At 42.9% G+C, this 20,578-nt stretch overlaps 2 protein-coding genes across 5 annotated transcripts; both read right to left on the bottom strand.

Annotated features, from left to right (window-relative positions):
* Positions 1-830: 830 nt before the first annotated feature.
* LOC114790874 (gamma-aminobutyric acid type B receptor subunit 2-like) lies at positions 831-10,064 on the bottom strand. Of its 4 annotated transcripts, none has more exons than XM_028981284.1 (19): positions 9,690-10,064; positions 9,181-9,318; positions 8,420-8,590; positions 8,234-8,335; positions 8,085-8,150; positions 7,810-7,998; positions 7,498-7,740; positions 7,278-7,338; positions 6,607-6,684; positions 6,351-6,501; positions 5,980-6,112; positions 5,765-5,872; positions 5,551-5,673; positions 5,351-5,461; positions 4,813-5,037; positions 4,542-4,730; positions 4,032-4,143; positions 3,781-3,859; positions 831-1,596 (listed from the first exon to the last, which is right to left on the bottom strand). In XM_028981284.1, exons 1-19 carry the CDS (start codon positions 9,936-9,938, stop codon positions 1,428-1,430), a joined length of 2,697 nt encoding a protein of 898 aa, XP_028837117.1. In that variant the 5' UTR covers positions 9,939-10,064; the 3' UTR covers positions 831-1,427. The 4 variants fall into 4 exon arrangements, with proteins under 4 accessions (XP_028837117.1, XP_028837118.1, XP_028837119.1 ...); XM_028981285.1 differs by having other exon boundaries at positions 5,551-5,595; XM_028981286.1 differs by lacking the exon at positions 5,765-5,872 and having other exon boundaries at positions 5,551-5,595.
* A 2,370-nt stretch (positions 10,065-12,434) lies between these two features.
* Positions 12,435-20,534, bottom strand: grhl2a (grainyhead-like transcription factor 2a). Its single transcript, XM_028979608.1, has 16 exons — positions 20,308-20,534; positions 19,903-20,089; positions 19,421-19,479; positions 18,977-19,334; positions 18,248-18,291; positions 17,964-18,120; positions 17,626-17,737; positions 16,808-16,902; positions 15,210-15,368; positions 14,748-14,832; positions 14,517-14,656; positions 14,355-14,392; positions 13,604-13,695; positions 13,397-13,482; positions 13,243-13,307; positions 12,435-13,140 (listed from the first exon to the last, which is right to left on the bottom strand). The coding sequence occupies exons 1-16, from the start codon at positions 20,325-20,327 to the stop codon at positions 13,026-13,028; spliced, it is 1,812 nt and encodes a 603-aa protein (XP_028835441.1). The 5' UTR covers positions 20,328-20,534; the 3' UTR covers positions 12,435-13,025.
* Positions 20,535-20,578: the final 44 nt, after the last annotated feature.

Below are 20,578 nucleotides of genomic sequence, written 5' to 3'. Positions count from 1 at the left end.
ATGTTGAAACCATGAAATGTTCGCACTGGGATGGTAAGCTAGGGATGGTCAAACAAATTTGATCATGCAAATGTTAAGAGATTTGTGTCAGAAGAAACTGAATTGAATATATTTCAATCTGAATTGCACAAACTATAATTCACTTGTACAACAAACTGAATCTAAATGTATTAAATTGCATCTGAAGGAAACTGAAACTGCATTTTACATCTTTAAAAATGTGACGCAAATTTGCTTCATAAACAAGATTCCACTTGGGATTTGAGAAACGATCTAAAATGCAACAGGACTCAGGAGGCTACAACATATCACGCTGCCCCACAGACTCCACAAATAGGAATCAAGCAAGTTGGCGTGATGTGGGTGGTAACTACTGCACATTCACGTTCTGACTATTGACCCAGATTATGTATCACAAAAATATTAAATTGAATTATGAGAAGTGAATTTGCATTAAATTTTTAGGGATGTAAAATGCAGTTTCAATTTCAGTTTGTGCAATTCAGATTAATATATATTAAATTCAATTTCATTTTCTACTGGCTCAAATCTTTACCCATAGAAGTGACCTGAGCAGTAATACGTTTAACATTAAATCATTAATAAAATACATTACAAATATTGATTGGGAGGCTGATTAAAGATATTGATTAGTGTCAACCCTGGTGGTAGGGAGGTTAAATATATTTTAAATGTAAGGTTTGATGTTCAAATAGGTTTTAATGCTTTCTAATATACAGCCAGTATATCTGTACAGTTCATGCTGGAAATGCTTTTCAGAAAACTGGTGATCCCACAGTGACCCATCTTACTCATCATGACACAGGAGAGATGTTTAAACACAAATATATTTTGGAAAGGAAAAAGTGCTCAGTACAAATATTTGACAATATAAAATACAAATGTATTTAGATGTGTATAAATGCTTACAAATGTTTATGGTTTATTATATAAACACACATATATATATATATACACAAATACAGGGGCGAGAACCAGAGGGACAAGTGACATTTTGGTTGAAATGTAGAAATGAAATGAAAGTTCCTGATAAGCTCTTTCAGATTTCAATAGGTTAAGTTACTCATTAAATAAAAAAATATCAATTAATTAAATATTAAAATATTAAATTAATTATTAAGATATTAATAATCAAAATAGTGAAATGTCATTTACATCCCTCTTTTTCTCACGCATCATTTTATCAGAAAAGATGCTGAAAAATCTTATTTTTGTACCCGTCACTTAACCAGTCTTGAAACCATGTTAAATATGAAACATCCAGTTAAAGCCATGTGAGATAAGGCTAAAATATAGCTGAAAAGCTGGGAGCACAGGTCGGAATGGCAGCATGTGGCATTTACATTCTTTAAATGACAGAATCCACATCGGGTAAAAATGACAAATTGTCTTATGTTCGAGTAAACTCAGAGGCGTGTGGGCACGTGGGAATATGAACAGGTTGCCATTGCTGCATGCTTAGAAAGAGAACTGGTGCTGTTTGATGGACTTGCGGAGCTGGCATCCACCCCTCCTATTGATGGAAGGTAGGCATGGTGCAAGATGGGCAGCTGCAAGGACAGTCTGCGCTGTAACCTGGTAAAACAAAATAACAAAAAATACAAACATCAGATTTCTTTTTCTGTGCTTTTTTGGGGGCTTTATTTTTTATATGGAATTGACATTGATGACAAGATTTGTTACTGAATGTAGGATAGTATTCTTTCACCTTATCGCAACAATACAAAATATGATCTCAATGCATGATGCAGAAATGTTGGTACACCTTTATTACACCAAGGTTAGATTACTGAAACACATTACTTTCTGGATGTTCTAGTATGTGCATGAGTAAACTCTAGCTAGTTCAGAATGCCACAGTCAGAGTTCTAACTAGATCCAGAAAATACAACCACATCACCCCTATCTTGCATTTACTGCACTGGCTACCCATCAAATTTAGGATTGACTACTAAATCCTACTCTTGACCTATACAGCTCTAAATGGTCTTGCTCCGTAGTACCTGAGTGAACTCTTAGCTATTTACAATCTACAACGCCTCCTGCGTTCGAAGGGTGCGGGGTCACTACTGGTACCCAAAGTACAGAAGGTCACAACTGGGAGCAGATCCTTCTCTTATAGAGTGTTCAAATCTAAACTGAAAACACATCTGTTTTCTCTGGCCTTTAGTTAAAATCTGAGACACAGTGTCAAAAAAGTGTAGCGATTGTCACATGTGATACACAGCAGCACAGCACACGGTGCACACAGTGAAATTTGTCCTCTGCATTTAACCCATCATCCTAACCACTAGACCACCAATTACTAATTACAATTACAAAGTCCACTTAATTACACAGTCACCTAGTCAAGCATCGACAGTGTTAAATTCACCTTAGTTAGACTGTCCTAGTTTCACAAATATACCACTATAAAGATGGAACATGGAAACATGCCACTGCTTCTGTTTGTTCTCTCTGTAGCATGCAGACCACCTCCAGTGTCCAGTGAAGAGACCACCAGAGGGATCCTGGTTCCTTGCAATGAGCTTCTGACAAAACAATCCAGCATAAAATGTACCAGAGTCACCACAGTCACCACTACCACAACGACTAAAACTTCAGGGATCTTCAAATGGACTAGTAGCATCATAATGGACACGTAATGTATACTCTGCTCTGTCCAGTACCTCCAAACATGGACAGATCCTTCATACTGCACTTTGGACTTTCCTACCAAGCCTTCCTACACCTGTTGGACAAGTTTTTCTTGGACAATCCTGCACTGACACCAATTGCAGGCTCACTCTACACTCGCTTTCACTTATGGTGTTGTTGGTTGCTACCTCCATAAACGTTTGCCAGTCAGTGCACTCAAAACAGTCTTGAAGAGCAGAAATGGGTCCTGTTGGCTCGATTCTCACCTGTTTTTGTTTAGTGCATCTGACAAGTGGTCTGTGGTCTTGAATTAACATAACAGTGGTGAGGTCTGATTGGTCGAGATGGGGGCGGGGCTCTTCCCGGTATGCACCGGCAATGTTTGTGTAAACAAGGTCTAAAAAAATCAAGATTTTTCCCTCTCATCCACATGTTCATGTCATTTAGGGAGAACTCACTCAAGATCCACATGGTTGAAATCAAACAGTCCGTCAGGGTGCACATTCTGTAGGTCACTCATAGCTCCATACATCACACAGGGTGCCTCCTTCGCATTAGCGCTGTATGGAATGTATACTCCGATAATAAAAAACGGTCTAGATCTCACACTCACAAACTCCACCAGCTATGTACCGCTGGAGTTTGATGTAGCCTTATCCAGGAAACAGACATTGGAGAGTAAGATGGATGGGATAGCCAGCTGGCTAGGATTAGCACTTAGCCTAGCACGGACCCTGCCTATTTCCGGTTTTCGTGCATTTCCCTCATGCAACGGCATCATAGCCACACCGGGCCTGGGGGCCTGCTTTCCCCAGCAGGCCAAGGCTTCCAGTTGTTTCCTGTAGGATTTTTCCAGATGGTTTAGTAGTATGACAAAGCTGTTTTTTTTTTCGATCATTTTCTCTATTGTCCGTGGTTTTTTTTGCACAAAAAAAGCACCATTTCGGGTCCAGAGAGAACGATGCAATCTTGGATTGTCCTCGCCACCAACTTGGATTGTATTGCTGATTTGTAAATTCAGGAAGAGTCCTCTTTTCCAGACAAGCAGCTTAGATCTACACTAAACACTGAGCTTTAGTCCAATTTTTTTAAAACTAATTTAAATGTGTTTTAAGGCCTTACTGTTCAGGTGAGTTGATATCCTTTGCACCATTCCTGGAGGTTCTGGAGTTCTGGGGAAGTGTTCTACATTTGTTCCTTCCTTCATAAAAAGACAGCAGACATTACTTGGGTTACATAAAGAGTCTATTGTAACATGTATAATAATCTTGTGAAAACCATGAACAGATAATCTACATCTTTATACATCCAGGTATCATTTGTACAATATTATTGTACGATTTGTACAATTATACAATTATTAAGAACCGTACCTAATACACCTGCATGAGTGGTGAAGGTTTTTTCTCCAAAATGTTCTTTGCACAGGAACATCTGTGGTAGGTCCTGCATCTGCCTAGCGACCACCTCCAACTCACTGTCCAGCTGTGTGCCAAAAAAACACCCTTATATTCATAAAATAATAATAATTATCATTATTATTAAACCCAACGTGACCCTGACCAGGACTAAGTTGTTTTGATGATCCAATGGATTACACACACCTATAATTATCCTAAATATCATTGCAATTTATAGCCGTTAAGCCGATTAAAAAGACAAAAGATTATGATATGGCTCCCCCTGCTGTCACCATTATAATAACCAGCAGTAATAACATTACTGCTTTACATCGTATGAAATAAGAATTGTATTCAATGATATGAGGCAAAAAGTAATAATTACATTTTAACTTTGCAGAAATAGAGCAGGGCTCAGCAACCCAAGGCCCCAAAGTCCATATTGCTCTCAAACCAACCAATGAGTGCTGGGCTCTTATTTACCTCCATCACTCGTCTCCTGAGGCCCTGGTTCTCTGTCTGCAGGCTGTACAGACGGGACGAGCTGGTCTGCACCACACTGGTGATGGAGCTGCGCCTCTGTGTGTCCTCCACATCCCTCTTGATGCCCTGTGTGAGCTGGTACCAGGCAGACTGAGTTGCTGAATCAGGGTCTCTTCTCATTGTGATCAGCTGTGGGAGAGGCATGAGATCTGTCTAGTGATATCTAGGCCTTATCGTTGTGTTTATTCTGAGATTTAGGCTTTGCACTCACCTTTGGCACAAAGACTAGACATAGTGTGACAGTGCTAGAAAAGAAGATGACCAAGGCCACAACACAGAACTGCACGTTGGGCTGATCCCTGGTCATGTAGGAGACAGATGCGCCTATAATGCACATGATGCCCACATTGTACACACTCATCCCAATGTAGCAGCTGTCATTCAAGGCAGGAATGCTGACATTACGTGTCTCCCAGGCCAGGAAGCAGCCAAAAAGCTGAGAGGAAGACAGTGCATTAGTTACCATGCCCGGTGTAAAGGCTTTTTTTTACAACCTTCAATGATATGCCACAATAAAGTACATAACTCCACATGTGTTCATTCATAGTTTTGATGCCTTCAGTGAGAATCTACCAATGTAAATGGTCATGAAAATAATGAAAACACATTGAGTGAGAAGGTATGGCCAAAATTTTGGCCTGTACTGTATATGCTTTTTACCTGTGTATTCCATACTTTACATTGCTCAAACTGAACAAGAATTTTACGTTCTGATACTGTAGTATCCTGTAACATTTTTCTCTGCTCACCATGAGAAAGCCCTTGTAAACATAGATAATAGCAAGCCAGGTTGTCATGTGGGTGTTTTCGCAGTGTTCCAGGAATGGACGCAGGGCAATATCTTCCCCAAGAGGATCCAACTGGGTTAAAGAAAAAAATATTTTTTTGAACACTGGGGGTTATTGTGATCCTTAAATGATCTACAGAGTCAATTTGGCAAACTGATCACCTCCAAGCTAAACACTTCTACAGTCCTTCTCAAAGGGTCTATAGCCTGCCAGGAGATTAAAATGCAGAGGTCAATCAGCAGCAGACCACCAACAACTGCCACCAGCCTCAGGTCTCTAATTGCCTAAATAAGGACAAACAGACAAAAACTTAGGAAGAGGGATAAAAAAAAATGTACATTTCATGTGTAATCATGAGTAATTCCATCTCCATACCGTTTTCTTCAGTTTAACGTTTTTGAAGATAGCATGTACTCTCCATGTTTTTGCAAACATAGCACCAAAGGCCAAGGTGTAACCAAACGTAAGAATCCACGTGCGGACCTGCCAGGCGTTTTAATCAGTCAGTCGATCCATTTATGCACCAGTGTAACCAGAGAATAAAAAAAAAATTAAAATAATCAATCACTAATCATTTAAGTTGAACTCACTGTGCAGAGAGTTTCAAACACTTCTTCTGAGACAAAGGATCCATCTAGGCCAAAAAAGAAGATAGAGGAGTAGGACAGCATCCCACCGAGGATTATTAAGTTGTTCATGTTCGGGCTGGACATCTTGATAAACCTGTAAAACCATATTACCTGAATGCTTTAAGAAAACGACCTGATTGGTGAACTGATTGTTGCAATGTGTTTTGCAGTCAAGATAAAATGAAGTACCTTACAATACACTTTCTGGTTAACAATTTTATCAAAAAAGCTGGAATTCCTCGTTCATGTCTATGACATGCATCACTGTTTCAGTGGAAATGGTCAAAATGTGACTCATCTTTATTAAAAAAAAAAGTGGAAAAACAACCTACCGATGACTACGGTTTTTGATGTTGAAGATTAGGAAGGCACTTGCCATTAGCATTCCCAGTATGGTAACAGAAGACAAAATGCAATAGAGGAGGACATTTATTTCTTTCCGCTGCGGACGCACTAGTGTTTGATCCCGTGGAGGTGCCGTTCCTACTCAAGAACAGACGGAGCAGCCACTGATACAACTGCATAATGAAAGTGTCAAAGGAATTGAGTAAAACTGTAGTATCGGTTACATATCCACACGTCTCTTACCAGGAAATCTGATTTTCCTGTTGAGTTCCAGCACGTCGGTAATTGAATTGTACTCGCCAATCTTGACTTTCTTACCTTCTGTAGGGAGGGGGAAAAAAAATGTAAGCATTGTGGGATGGACAGGAAATGCTGAATTGTACAGAGGAGCAGTTACAGAGTTGAAATACACATTGTCTATTCAAAAGAGTTTTTTGAGGAAACATTAGTTGAAAAATTATTTTTTCAACTACTGTCAATCATAGAAGCTTGATCTTCTCTTGCACGAGCCTTTGTATGGAATATTGTCTGGAATATGAATAATGGGGCAAAGGTCCACCTTAAAAACAGTTTTCCTCAAAAATCTGATAGACTTTCTCCTCATTCAAAAGGTGAAGTGATTGTCATTGTGAAACACTGCAGCACACGGTGACTCGACAAAATGTGTCCTCTGCACTTAACCATCACCCTTAGTGAGCAGTGGGCAGCCATGACAGGCGCCCGGGGAGCAGTGTGTGGGGATGGTGCTTTGCTCAGTGGCACCTCAGTGGCACCTTGGTGGCTCAGGATGCGAACCAGCAACCTTCTAATTACGGGGCCGCTTCCTTAACCGCTAGACCACCACTGCCCATTTAGAGTGTAAATGATTTTTTCATGTGACCATTATTGTACCTTCCCATTTTAAAAAAATGTACCTTGTATCTGGGTAAATTGCATGGTTCCTATTCTCTCGCCATCTTTAAACAGGACTTGACCCTAAACAACCAGTCAAATTTGAATGAAACACAATATAAACGTAATGCATATCACATTGACTAAACATAAATTCATTATTTCACTGCAGCTAGCAGAGCAATGGATTAGAGATAATCATTACTATTTAAAAAAAAATCTATTAAGAGATTAAAAACTCACAGTAACACCAAAAAAGTTGGTCTCATTCATGGCTTCAAAGACCATCTGGCCCAGCTCCTTCTGGCTGATGGTAAAGTTCTGGTGGATGCTGTATCTTTCCTTGTGCCGCACTACTTCCATGACTCGTGTCAGCGTTTTAGCAACGGTCCAAATGCCATCATATGCAAAGCCATGCAACCTGCTTGACTCCACCCCAGCCTCTTCCCGCCATTTGTCATATTCCCTCTGGTACTCCTGTGGTGACTGAATGAACACAAATGCCCGATCAACAACCGATTTCAACTGAGCAAAATAACTTTTCTGGACACGCACCCTGCCAGAGACCCCCCTGATCTGCTTTGCACTGAGGGTTTCATAGTCCACGCTGATGGAGCCCTCCATGGCTTTCAGAAGACTCTGAGAGGAGCAGTTAACCAGGCCGCTCGGACTCCACCAGCTCTCCTGGTGCCAGTCAGGGATCAGCCACTGGTACCTGCCGCCAAACATGTTCAGATGGTAGGTCTGCAGCAGGACAGAATGGATGAGCGATCGTCAACATGACAAACATATATTTACATTATGGTTCAGAATCAAATAAATCTTCCTACACAGCAGAGGACTTTGGTGGCTGAGAGTTCATCAAACTGACCAATAATGATCTTCACATCATTCACCTGTAAAGAAATATGAATCAGTTTTTGTTGTGTCATCACTTGTTATGTCATCAATTGTACAACATGCATAGTAACAAATGGACCTTGAGGTTCCTAATACTCTCACAGGGGTCCTGAGAGAAAGTCTCGGTAAGAGCGATTTGAATGTTTGCCTTCTCTAGCTGCTTAATCAAGTCCTTCTGTACCTGTTTGGGGAAAAGAAAATCAGTTCATTTACAGGCTGCAGTGTGTTCACACTTCATTTCACCTCAGTTTGGTCTGGAACCCACCACAGGAAAACTCTGCACTTCTTGAGTCAAGGTTCCTACACGGTTCCAGCCATAGCGCTTGAGGAATTTCACCAGAGCTGGGTTTACTGCGTTATCTGACGGGATGATCCGGAAGAAGTTGGGATACTTTTTCTTGTCAGCAAGCGATGCTGTTGTAGCAGCAAAAGACAGCTACGAAGAAATAAATCTGCTGTTGGTACATCCGATTTCTCAATAATAACACTTAGAATGTATAAAACACAAAACCACTTACATAAACTTAATTGAGGACAAAATTACACAAACAAATGCAGCAATAATTACATTTATATGAATAGTGATCAGAAGCATATCCAGTAACATCCCAACTATGTGTTAATGTTTGTGCACTTTAATAATGATATTAAGTATAAGATAGTATTAAGAATTTATTCCTAATTCCTCTCTACCCATAAACCCCTCTCTGTATACTCCATAAATGGCATCGCTTTATTTCCTGTTTCACTCATTTAGAGGTACTGCCTGATTGAATACATGCCCTCCATGGGTGCGTTTTGTTAGTTTTATTGTATTTAATTAGAAAAAAAAAGTTAAATGGTATTTTTGTCAGTGAAAGTTTTGCTCTTGTTTTTTTTTTTCAATAAAAATATTTGGCAAAAAAAAATTTATCGTATTTTTTTGGGATCAGTGAATTTCAGTGTATTCCTTGATTCATGCCCATATGATTCTCATCCTGCAATATAATAATGGTAACACTCATTCATTATTATTATTATTTTTACCTGTACAAGGTTCCATCCCTGAAGAGACTCAGCAATTATGGACGTCACAGAGGGACAAAGTCCTCCAAAGACAATGAAATATTTGGGGCCATAGAAGAGTGCATCATAGAAAGCTTTCAGCCCTTTGGCATTATCACACTGCAGTGGGGTTAGAGAGAGACAAATGCACGACAGGTTTTCATCCATAATAATGAAACATCCACAATCAGCACAATGCAATGCTTTAAATGCAAAAAAAAAAATGGGTAAAAATGTGTCCTTGAAACATCCAGTGGCCTTAACATGTATGCATACAAAACATAGTATTTGGACACTGAGCACAATTCTTCATCTAAGTCCAGCCACCCAAACCCCTGAACTGTGCAAGGAAGGTCTGATCCTGCATAACCATATTGGCTAAAGTAATTACAACAGCGTTTTCTGTCAATGAATATCCATGCCGGTAGACCTTTATTTCTTCAAATTTGCATGATGCCAGATGACGCCTGCGGTGTCTGTGCAGAAGTTACCTGGGTGTCTGCAAAATGTAACTGGAGCTGGTAGTTGCGTAAAGGTGCCGGCTGCCTGCTTAGGTGTTGCAGGGCGAGCTGAACTGCCGGTAGGAGAGCCTCAGTGAGGTTGCTCCCCCCAGGCTCGGCGGTTTGGGGCATAATCCACAAGATTGGCAATGGGTGTCGGCCGCTGCATAAACTGGTGAGAACGAGCTCCAGGAAGGCCACGAGCAGCAGCACCTTCCCCACGCTCCCCCGGTCTTCCATGATGCAGCGCCTGGTTCACCTTAGATGGTGTGCGCCTCTCCTAGTCTGAATGGTCTAAGGAGGGGATTGCAGGGCGCCTGGGGAGGCTCTGCACTTTAATGCTTAAGCCTCATCTGTTCCAATGGGGCAGAAGTGTCCTGTGCAGGAAGAGGCCACGGTGAAGGATTATGGGATAAAGGAGACAACGCACAGATGACGATTGTGTGCATCTGCCACCGTGCACTAAATCTTTCTGTGGGTGCAGATTTTGTGGAAGGTGCAGAGCACAGGAACGGGAAGTGCTGATATGGTTTAGACAAGCATGAAAAGGAAGTGTTTATATGGGAACAGACTGTGAATAAGTCCATGCACTGGACTGTAATACACAATATTAGAGTAAACCACTCTCATTTTCTGCTACATTTTTCTGAGGCTTGTGACAGTGACTGCAAAGATACATCAAAGCATATTGAGCATTTTAGACCAATATATGTACATACAGGACTGTATTTCCACTAACTGTACTGGTGTTTTCCCAGTTTCCTGTAATATGAGACTGTACTTTCCAGTTCTGAGCTTTTATATCAACATAAATAGTGGATGAGTGTATTTAAAATCACCTCATAACTGTTAACACCTCATTTATTTATTTTTGCTATAAATGAGAACAAGCAATCACAATGGAGCTAGAAGCTAAAAAAAAAAAACCCACTAACCCCAATTCTGGAAAATACATAAACGGCCACTAGAGTCCGCCAACAGGTGGAATGAGAATTAAACACTGCAATAACACTTTTCAAGTATAATGTACATCATTTGATAATTGTGTTTTGTATTAACTGCACAGAAAAACAGAAAAATACAATATGACTGTGAAAGGTTGTTATTAGGGGCAGTGGTTGGCCTAGCGGCTAAGGAAATGGACTAGTAATCAGAAGGTTGCTGGTTCAAATCCCAAACTGGCCCAATGCTGCAGCCCATCCAAGAGGCACAGAAACCAAATGAAGCAGAGGAGGAAGACTACGGAGAAGAGCACCTACGGTCATGAGGAGGGGATTCGACCCCTGCGACCAGACAGAAAGATGCCATCCGTGGGCAGGGATCGTGCTGTGGCACACGGTGATCCCAGATACTCGGAAGGGGGGTTAGCTCTTTGTGTCCACAGAGATGGCAATGCAGGGGAGCAGAACCCCAGGAAGGAAGTTCCTGACCCAACTGCACCGGTCTAGGGTGAAGTGGACTGACCACAGATTCCCCTTTGTCCAGCCAGGGGGAGCACTCCCCGGAAGTACATGTTGGGGGCTTCTCCTGAGAGAAGGTAGCCGGTAGGGAGGGTTTGTTGTCTGGTCTCCGGGCGGTCCGGCACTGACTCCCTGCATGAAGAAGGGACAAGGGCTGGAGACAGAAGGGGCCGGTGCTGTATGCACCCTGGTAGGGTAACCCTGGGGTGTGGTAGACCGCCTCCCTGCCAGACGCAGAGAAGGACTCTAGGGACACCAGCCGGGGTAGGGAGAGAGACACTGGAAGCGTCAACAGGGACGTGCAGTAACGGGGGCTGCATGTACCCGGAAGGTTTGGCCCTGTGCAGGCTGCCGTAGGGGGGAATACCTCCACCATGCTGGACGACCACAGGGCCCGACCAGAGGGGCCTTTTGCCTTCTGCCTGGGGGTTTTGTGAATAAACATGCATTTGCGCACAAGTCTGCTTTGGTTCTTTGTGAAACAAATACTTGTGTGTGGTTATGTCCACTGTCTCCGCAGTATAAATCTGCAATGGATTATTGAAAAAAATAAAAATAAAAAAAATCACATATCCGTTATCAAAAAGCCAGACAAAAATACTGGGGGTTTAGGTAGGTTGGTGTATAGTATAGTTGTTTTTGGTGGCCTGTCTTTTTAGTTTTAGTCTCGTCTTTGCTTCTAGATGTCATTATAGTTTTTATTTGTCTTCATCATGTCTATTTTCATTTTAGATATGTGTGTGTATATATAATAGCAGAAATGGCTTCTCTGGCTCTTTAGGACAGCTGTGGAGTCCTCCTGTCTGCCACTGTAACCAGAGTGGTAGAACATCCACAGGAGATTCCTGCAGATGCTGAAAGACTGCGGCCTCCTCAGGAAATACTTCTGCTTTGGCCCTTTTTGAACAGGTGTTGTGTGTTGTATGTCCAGTCTATTGTGCACCCAGAACCTGAGGTACTTGTATGCGTTGACCCCCTCCGCCTTCTTTACCTTGATTTAAACTGGTCCATAACCAGTTCCTTGGTTTTTGAGATGTTGGGCTATAGGTGGTTTGTATGGAATTTATACTATGATGCTATTCACGTTCATGTGAGAAAATAATGACATAATCTAACATTGTATCATAAATTCCACCGTTTATTTTGTTTCAGGACCAACATGAGTCCCCACTACAGGTCATAATGATCTTTAAAATAGTCACAACACATTTTTCACTTGTCAAAATGTTAATCACTCATCAAAACATAGACACTTAATAAAATATCATTCTCATTATTTGGTATCCAAAAGAATATTTATTAAAGTTGTTTATACAAATTGTTTTGCAACAAGGAAACAATTGTACATATACAGTATATACATATAGTCATCTGTCTCATTGACAACAACATCCACGTGACACTTTGTTTTGAATGTGTACAATACAATTCACACTCCTTAACACAGAAATTCTGTTACAGGCATACAATAAATTTAAAACCAAAAAAAAATGTTTTGTGCAGAAAGAGAAATTATATAGAATGTCTCATTAGATAACACTTTTTAAATGCTGTGATAAAGCTTATAAGACTGCAATAGAAGGGAAACCGTCCGGACTTTATCTGATGCAAAATCAGTTCATCAAGTGACAAATGAATAAGGACAAATTATCCTAAAAATCCCAGTTTCACTATGGTAAAGTCTATTGTCATTTATGGATCACAACATGGGAACTCACACATCTTACACATACGTTTTCTCCCAGTATACATTTACCTAATGCAACACTGGAGGTGCCAAATAGTACCAGGTGCTTTCAGTAAAACAAGAAGAGTGTCCTTGAAACATCCATCTTTAAGCATTTACAGGGCATGGCAGCCACGTCCCTTAGATCTCTGTTAGTGTGACCCTGAATGAGTCAGCCTGGGTCTCAATAGCTAGGATGAACGTGTCTTCATTGGAATAATGTTCAATGATGTTATCATCCATGTTGACAAGAATTCTGACAAGTGGAACACAAAAAAAAGTTGTCCTGAGTAAGCGGTCCACAAAAAGAAGAATCATTTATGCACCATTACACTGTATATTATTTCAAGCAACCCACCCTTTTTTGCTTTTCTTGTAGACTTTGGCCATTTTCTCAAGAGGTATGTCATATTTCTCGGACATCTGTGAGCAGGAAAACAGATTTAAAAAAAAAAAAAAGAAAAATATCTTCCTGAAAAGTGAAGAGGCTGAAACTCTTTCACTTTACTTACCGCCTCCATCAAACTTCTGAGCGTGGGAGACCTGAGCATGAGCGCATCGAAGACCTCATCAGCCTCTTTCCTCACATAGAGCAGAACTGGCGAACCACGCAGGCAGTTTATAACAAGGCATTGTAAGATACAACTTCTTAAAATTGTTTCTTTACATGCTAATCAACATATTTTGATAATCAGAATAGTATAAAACCACTCACACACCTTTTTTTGATGTTTCCACTTTCATCTGCTTGGCTGGGGGCGAGCAGCTTTCATCCTCTGAGGGCTGGTACATTTTCTTCACCACCAGACACCTTTAACTCAAGACAAACATTCAACTGAGGCTGCATCGGAGATGACAGCAGAATACACGCTTTGTTTTCTCACAACGAGCGTTAAAACCACTTTAAAAAAAAACTACAGCAATCATAATGATCATTGGCCTCAGTTAAGCTCTGTGTCCATGACAACACCGTAAGAAAGAGATTGGGCAAAAAGATGGCCTGCATGGCAGAGTGCCAGGACGAAAACCACTGCTGAGTATAAAAAACATTAAGACTCATCTAGATTTTGCAGAAAATATCTTGATGATCCCAAAGAGATGCTGTGGCATGACCTTAAGAAGGCTCGAAAACCCTCCAATGCGTTTTACAATTTTGCAAAGGTGAGTGGGCCAGAATTCCTCCACATCGCTGTAAAAGACTCGCAAATGCTTGATTGCAGTTGTTGCTAATAAGGATGGCCCAACCGGTTATTAGATTTAGGGGGCAATTTCTTTTCTCCCTTAATAATAAAATCCTTCATTTAACCACATTTCATGTTTACTTGTGTAACATTTAAATACGTTTGCTGTTCTGAAACATTTAAGTGACAAACTTGGGAAATAAATCGAAATCAGGGAGAGGACAAACATTTTAATGGGTTCTTACTTTTTTTTTTGAATTCTTATAAATGTTCTATTCATTTCTCTTACCCATCTTTATCCAGCTCCTCAGCACTCACTGTGAAGACCTGTTGCATTTGAGCAGAGAATTCAATCAGAAACGGATTGATGCGGAGCGTCTCACTTTTACCAAAACCAAAGTATCTGACTGTCATTTCATGGAAATACAGAAAAGCAGCGTGACCCCCTGACCTGGCCAGCCCTCTGCAAGTTGCCAAAATGAACATCCGGGATGAACAGGACGGGCTGGGAGTTCAAGTCCGCCATGGTTTTGAAGAAGGTGATGTCGACCCTCTTGAGCTGAGGGGACGTTGCCACGCCTCCATCCTTTACTGAAGATGCGAGACAGAGGGTGGAGTGCTGTAGTAACAACATGCAGGGAGAACCTGTCTGTGTACATGAAGTGATGATGTGAGAGCTTACCCGCTTGGCCACGACTGCTGGCCTGACCTTTGGCTTTCTTGCGGTTCTGCTTTCTTTCTTCATCACGTATCTTTCGCTCTGCTCCCTGATAGACACAGGGGGTGGATGAGTGTACAGAACTGTGCATTGTCGTTTTACTTTTACATTTACAGTGTTTAGCTGATACCCTTATCCAGAGCCCATTACAATCTGTAGTGACAGGGACAGTCCCCCTGGAGACACTCAGGGTTAAGTGTCTTTTTCAGGGACACAATGGTAGTGAGTGTGATCTTCTGATTCATAGGCAAGTGTGTTACCCACTAGGCTACTACCACCCGCTCATCATTTCAATCATATCAATCCATTAATTATGTTTAAAATATTTTCAAGAGAAAGTTATTTAAAATGTACGTCCTGGTCGCATATTTCAAAAAAAGACATTATAAGCTTAAAAAAATTCTCCACCAATCTGTCAGAGCTGACCTTGTCACAAAACACTTTGATCTGGCAGAAGGAGCGGTGGATGGGCCGGTTGCTGCGGTTGTTGTAGCTGTAAGTGTCAATCTGGATCATGAGCGGAAGACCTTTGACACCTTTCTGAGAGGAGAAGTCCGTGCTCAGGCAGTTCACAGTGATGAAGACCTGACAGGACAATGGACACACAGGTTGACATCATTATCTCACATTCCGTGCAATTTAAATCTTATTTAAAAGACCAACAATGTCTGCATAGGTAATTATCCAGGTTTTGTATGCATGGAACTACCAAATTAAGACACAATTTAATAGAAATTTAGAGAATTCCATGATTATCATTGTGAAACATTGCAGCACAGCACACGGTTACACAATGAAATGTGTCCTCTGTATTTAACCATCACCCTTGGTGAGCAGTGGGCAGCCATGACATGCGCCCGGGGATGGCGCTTTGCTCAGTGGCACCTTGGCAGCTCGAGACTCGAACCAGCAAACTTCTGATTACGGGGCCACTTCCTTAACCGCTAGGCCACCACTGCCCACAATAACACACCTAATAGGATCAAAGCTCTGTACAATCCTGTCATCCATATAGACTCTATTTACAGTGTAATACAAGGATCTGTTTAATTTTTGCAAATAAAAGTTTGTAATTAATCACTTTATTATATTAATTTGTGTAGGCGGGACCAGGAGGAATCCCGCCGCAGCACTGGAGCTGGAATGAAGCGTAATTAACCATCCTGAATGCACATCCAGTTCCTACTACACACACCGTTTTACACATGCATTTTTTTACAAGTGAAATTATAACAGAAAAGACAATGTCAAGGTCAAATAACATTGCGTGAATTATTATGTTTGTTTGTTTTTTTTTTACACTATAAACTACTACACATTTTACTTTTCATTGTCTCATCTGAACATGTACGGTGTCAACTCTGCACATGAACTCTTATCTTTAAAACAATATCTTGTTTCCCTGTAGCCTACCTGGCACCATGTTCAATGGCTATGCATATTATTCCCAGCATATTAGTGCACGCTTGATCAGGGGAGCACGCGTGTTCGCCAGGCATCTGCTTTGTGTCTAAAATTATTTTTGAAAAGCAAAGAATCCTGTAAGTGGGGGAGGGGCGGCGGCACTCAGGAACCAAATGAGTGTCTGTTTCGCTGTGTGCTCAGAGGGCAAAATGGAACCTGTTCTGCTGCAAAGGTTCACACCAGCGCTGACTTGGAGGTATTGTCTGGGCAGGTGACAAAGAGACAATGGAGAAAGCGGGACAGTGTGTGTGTGGGCGTGTGACCTGCTCTGCTCAGCGTCACCTGAGCCCGCCACCTGCGTGTGTACAATAATTGTGCTGAGGATGAACAAACAGGACAGGCAACCGACTCTTTTCCTGCCCGGACGAACGCAAACACTTTCTAAGCTCCAAACAACATGCCGATGCCTTGAGAGCCAGAACTCGTTATTCCGCTTTAAACTGGTTTCAAACCTTGTTTTTGGTATCCCAAAACGAAACAGGACCTCGGTTCACCCTCTAGAAAATTCTAATTAAGAAGGGAAGACCACCAAAGGAAGTCCATAACGTTGACCTGCTTACCTTGGCCTCTTCATTAACATCCCAGGTGAAGGAGACGGCATTGTAGGCAATCTCCTCAATGTTCCCAATGGTGCTGAAGCTCTCTTTGTAGTCAGCTGGAAACGGGGCAGCACCAGTAGACAAACAGAAAAAAAGACATCAGAACTGGACCATCTGAAGGTGTCATGACCACATCACAACTGTCTTCTGTCCTGGGGTCCTTAACGTCTTTATTCAAATCCTAAAAGCCCATGCAGCGGCCTGAGGGCTCATGGAAGAATCCTGGAGAGACCGTTATTCAAAGCAGCTCCGGAACCAGGTAGCATCGTGTTTGGCGCTCCCCACTCACTGTGGCCCCACCATCTGCGCCCCCGGGGACTCCCACCTCCCCCAAGAGGAGTATGAAAAGCACTCTCCATCTGTCACACGTAGCTGGTGGATTTCATAGCCCCGGGCACGACCTCGGCGGGAAGATTTGCTTTTTCCACAAATATGAAAAAGAATCCTGGGAGACTGAACGGAAAGGACGGGTTTGGAAGAGGGAGGACAAAAGAGGGGATTCCCTGAGCTCAGCCACTGTAGACCTGAGAATGGTGAGAACTTTTGGCCCGAATGAAGGTCTCCACATGGGCAGGAATATGAACCATGCAAGCGATAAAGATGCAAATGATTCTGCTCAGATATGAAACAGTTTTAAAAAGCAAAGTGATTCTTGGATCACTTGCTACACTTTCTTCATAATGAAAAAGGTCACTCCCATCAACTGGCTGGGCGAAGCATCAGGCCTGGTGTGGCCGGATTCACAAAACCCACAATACAAAGCGATGCTCAGGGTTTACCGATGTCCAGGACCCTCTGCTTGGCCGTGTGCTGCCGACTGTGCCAGTAGTTCCAGTGCTTGAGCTGCTCATCCCGACATTTGTCCTCACCAAAAACCACCATGATCACGCTCTGCAGAGAGGAGGCGGAAGCCCAGTCACATTTCAGCCTATAAGTCATGTCTATCATCATTTTGGGGTACTGTGTATTGTGTGGTCAGGTCTGAGGTTAAAATGTGTTTGTTTCAAACTTCCCGAATTTCGGAACTTCCTTTAAAGTGTTGCGCTCTCACACACAAACACACACATAACCGCCAGCTCCTGGAGCAAAGCTTCCGCGCTGACGCCAGCCCACTCACCCGCACTTTGCTGAGGGGGTGGCGCAGGGCCTTGTGGGCGCTCGTCTCGCTCAGGGTGATGCCGTAGTACTGGCCCTTGTTCAGGTAAGTCATGGGGGTCTCGCTCTGCCTCTCCCGCAGGGACCGGCTGGCCTCCAGGGTGTACTGGAACAGCTCACTGTACAAGGAGGGTTCATGAGGGACGTTCATAGTGACCAAAGGTCTGATGAATGCTTGAGCATGATGTGCACAATTTGGGTATCATTGCACTGATTGGTTGAAAGATAAAACAGGGCGGTACTCACACTGCAGAGCCATCATAGCTGATTTCCTGTAGGCTTCTATATTTCTGTGAACACACACAGCAATGTTTTAATAAACTGAGGACATACAATTCGAAGTAAAATTTACATTTCATGCATTTACCAGACACCCTTATCCAGAGTGCCTTACAGTCATAGGTTACAGGGACAGTCCCCCCCTGGAGACACTCAGGGTTAAGTGTCCTGCTCAGGGACACAATGGTAGTAAGTGGGGTTTTAACCTGGGAATTTGTGGTCATCTGGATCACAGGCAAGTGCGTTACCCACTAGGCTACTACCATCTACTATAAGCTTATATAAAAAGTGAAAAGTGTGACAACACTGCAGCACAGCACACGGTGCACACAGTGAAATGTGTCCTCTGCTTTTAACCACCACTCTTAGTGAGCAGTGGGCAGCCATGACAGGCGCCCGGGGAGCAGTGTGTGGGGACGGTGCTTTGCTCAGTGGCACCTTGGCAGCTCGTGATTCGAACCGGCAACCTTCTGATTATAGGGCTGCTTCTTTAACCGCTAGTCCACCACACCACCACTAGCTATGGTGTATGGTGATTTAACATGAAAGGCTGTTAAAAATTTATTATTAACTTAACATAACTTGTGGTGTTCTGGTTCAGAGGTGAGTGTTTTACTAGGTTACACCCATAAGTAAGGTCTGATGAGGTTTAAACTGAAAAATAAAGTCTGGAGTATGTCTGGAGACGCTCCTCACCGCATGCTGGGCAGGGAAGTCCTCATAAGTGCTGTCCGGCGTGCTCCTCTGCTCATCCTCAGCATAGCCGCTGTGGCTGACTGTAGCCGCGTCCAGAGGAAGCTGGGGGTACAACGTCCGGGGGAAGGCCACGCCATGCTGCTGCTGCTGCTGCAGCTGGGGCTGCTGGGACAGCGTCGTGAAGGTCGAGCCGTAGAGTTCCGATTTTATTGGTGCGAGCACTGAGCCCTCCACAGGCGCGGTGCCGCTCAGGGGCTCGTTGTGCATGGAGAGGTTTACAGGCGCGGACTTCAGGACGTGCACGCGGCCGCTGACCTGGTCACTGTCACCCGGAGCGCTGCCGCTAACCAGACAGCTTCTGCACACACATACACAACTGCACAATTACAGGCTTCCATTTTAAACAAACCATTCAATGGCGTGCTAGGATCATACAATGCAAACCTTTTTTCGAGGTCCTCGGGAACTTTAGCAGTGGGCAACAACCTCTTTTCTTTGGGAACCTGGCAGTGAAAAGGAAAACCAGAACCAGAACAGAAAAAGACCCAACTTCAACAATGCTGTATGTCACATAACAGAAAAAGTTCACTATGATAAAATAGCTCAGATATGAAGAACTAATCTCAAAGTACTGCAGAGGAAACGTCCAGCATGTTTTATACCACTCAAACCCTGATTAGGAACATTCATCTAATTATCAATTTGAATATTACGTGTAGCATAAATACATTGCTTCTTGTGGAATAATTATAACCGATTAAGTCCAATTTTTGTATTTTCTTATCTCTGTCACATGCTCCAGAACCGTTCCTCATTAAGTTCAGAAAAAAAAAACTCAAATCTAGTTGTCTTCATGTGCATTTTGGAATAAGGTGACAAACACTGATGTCACAATATTTCCCCAAAGGGACACGTGGTGCTCTGACCTTGTAGTAGTCGTATAATAGCCCCAGGGCTGCCACACTGTCCTCGTCCCCATTGATGCTCATCATGGCTTTGGTGGCCGCTGTCAGGGGGTTCTCCAGGTATGAGCGCCAGGCCTCGTCCTCGCTGGTGTAGGCCCTTCGTGTCTGGAAGGGCATGTCGTTGGGCACGACCACCACCAGCCTCTTGCTGAAAAGCCACATTATGAGGAAGGTGCTTCACGGAATTGATTTGTATTGATTTGGATGAAGCGGGAACAGAGGTAACAGGGAAGTCTGGCCAATTTTGCAAACTGCAAATTATGAAAATACTCTAAAATAGAAATCATACTCTGCTTACTGACTCCACAGCTAATGTGCAACGCTTTATGATTCCAATGAGATTGGATTGGTCCCGAGGCGTCCTACCTGTCCGAGTCCTGGGACATGTTGCTCCCAGCAGCAGCTCCGGAGAAACTGGACCGTCGGGTCTGCACGCAGCGGGCTGCGGACGATCGGATTGTTCCGATCCTTAATCACCTATCGATTTTTCACCTATGCAGAATTCCCAGCGAATCCCTCATCATCCGCGATCACCCACGGTCCTGCCGACGTCCCCCGTGTGAGAGGTGAGCTCGGGCGGGAAGGGAGCGTCATTGGGGGAGGCCACGCCCACCTGCTCACCTGTCGCGCGAACGTG

Source organism: Denticeps clupeoides, chromosome 5 (assembly GCF_900700375.1).
Source record: "Denticeps clupeoides chromosome 5, fDenClu1.1, whole genome shotgun sequence".
Taxonomy (NCBI): domain Eukaryota; kingdom Metazoa; phylum Chordata; class Actinopteri; order Clupeiformes; family Denticipitidae; genus Denticeps; species Denticeps clupeoides.
This window is presented reverse-complemented; position numbering and strand designations above follow the sequence as displayed.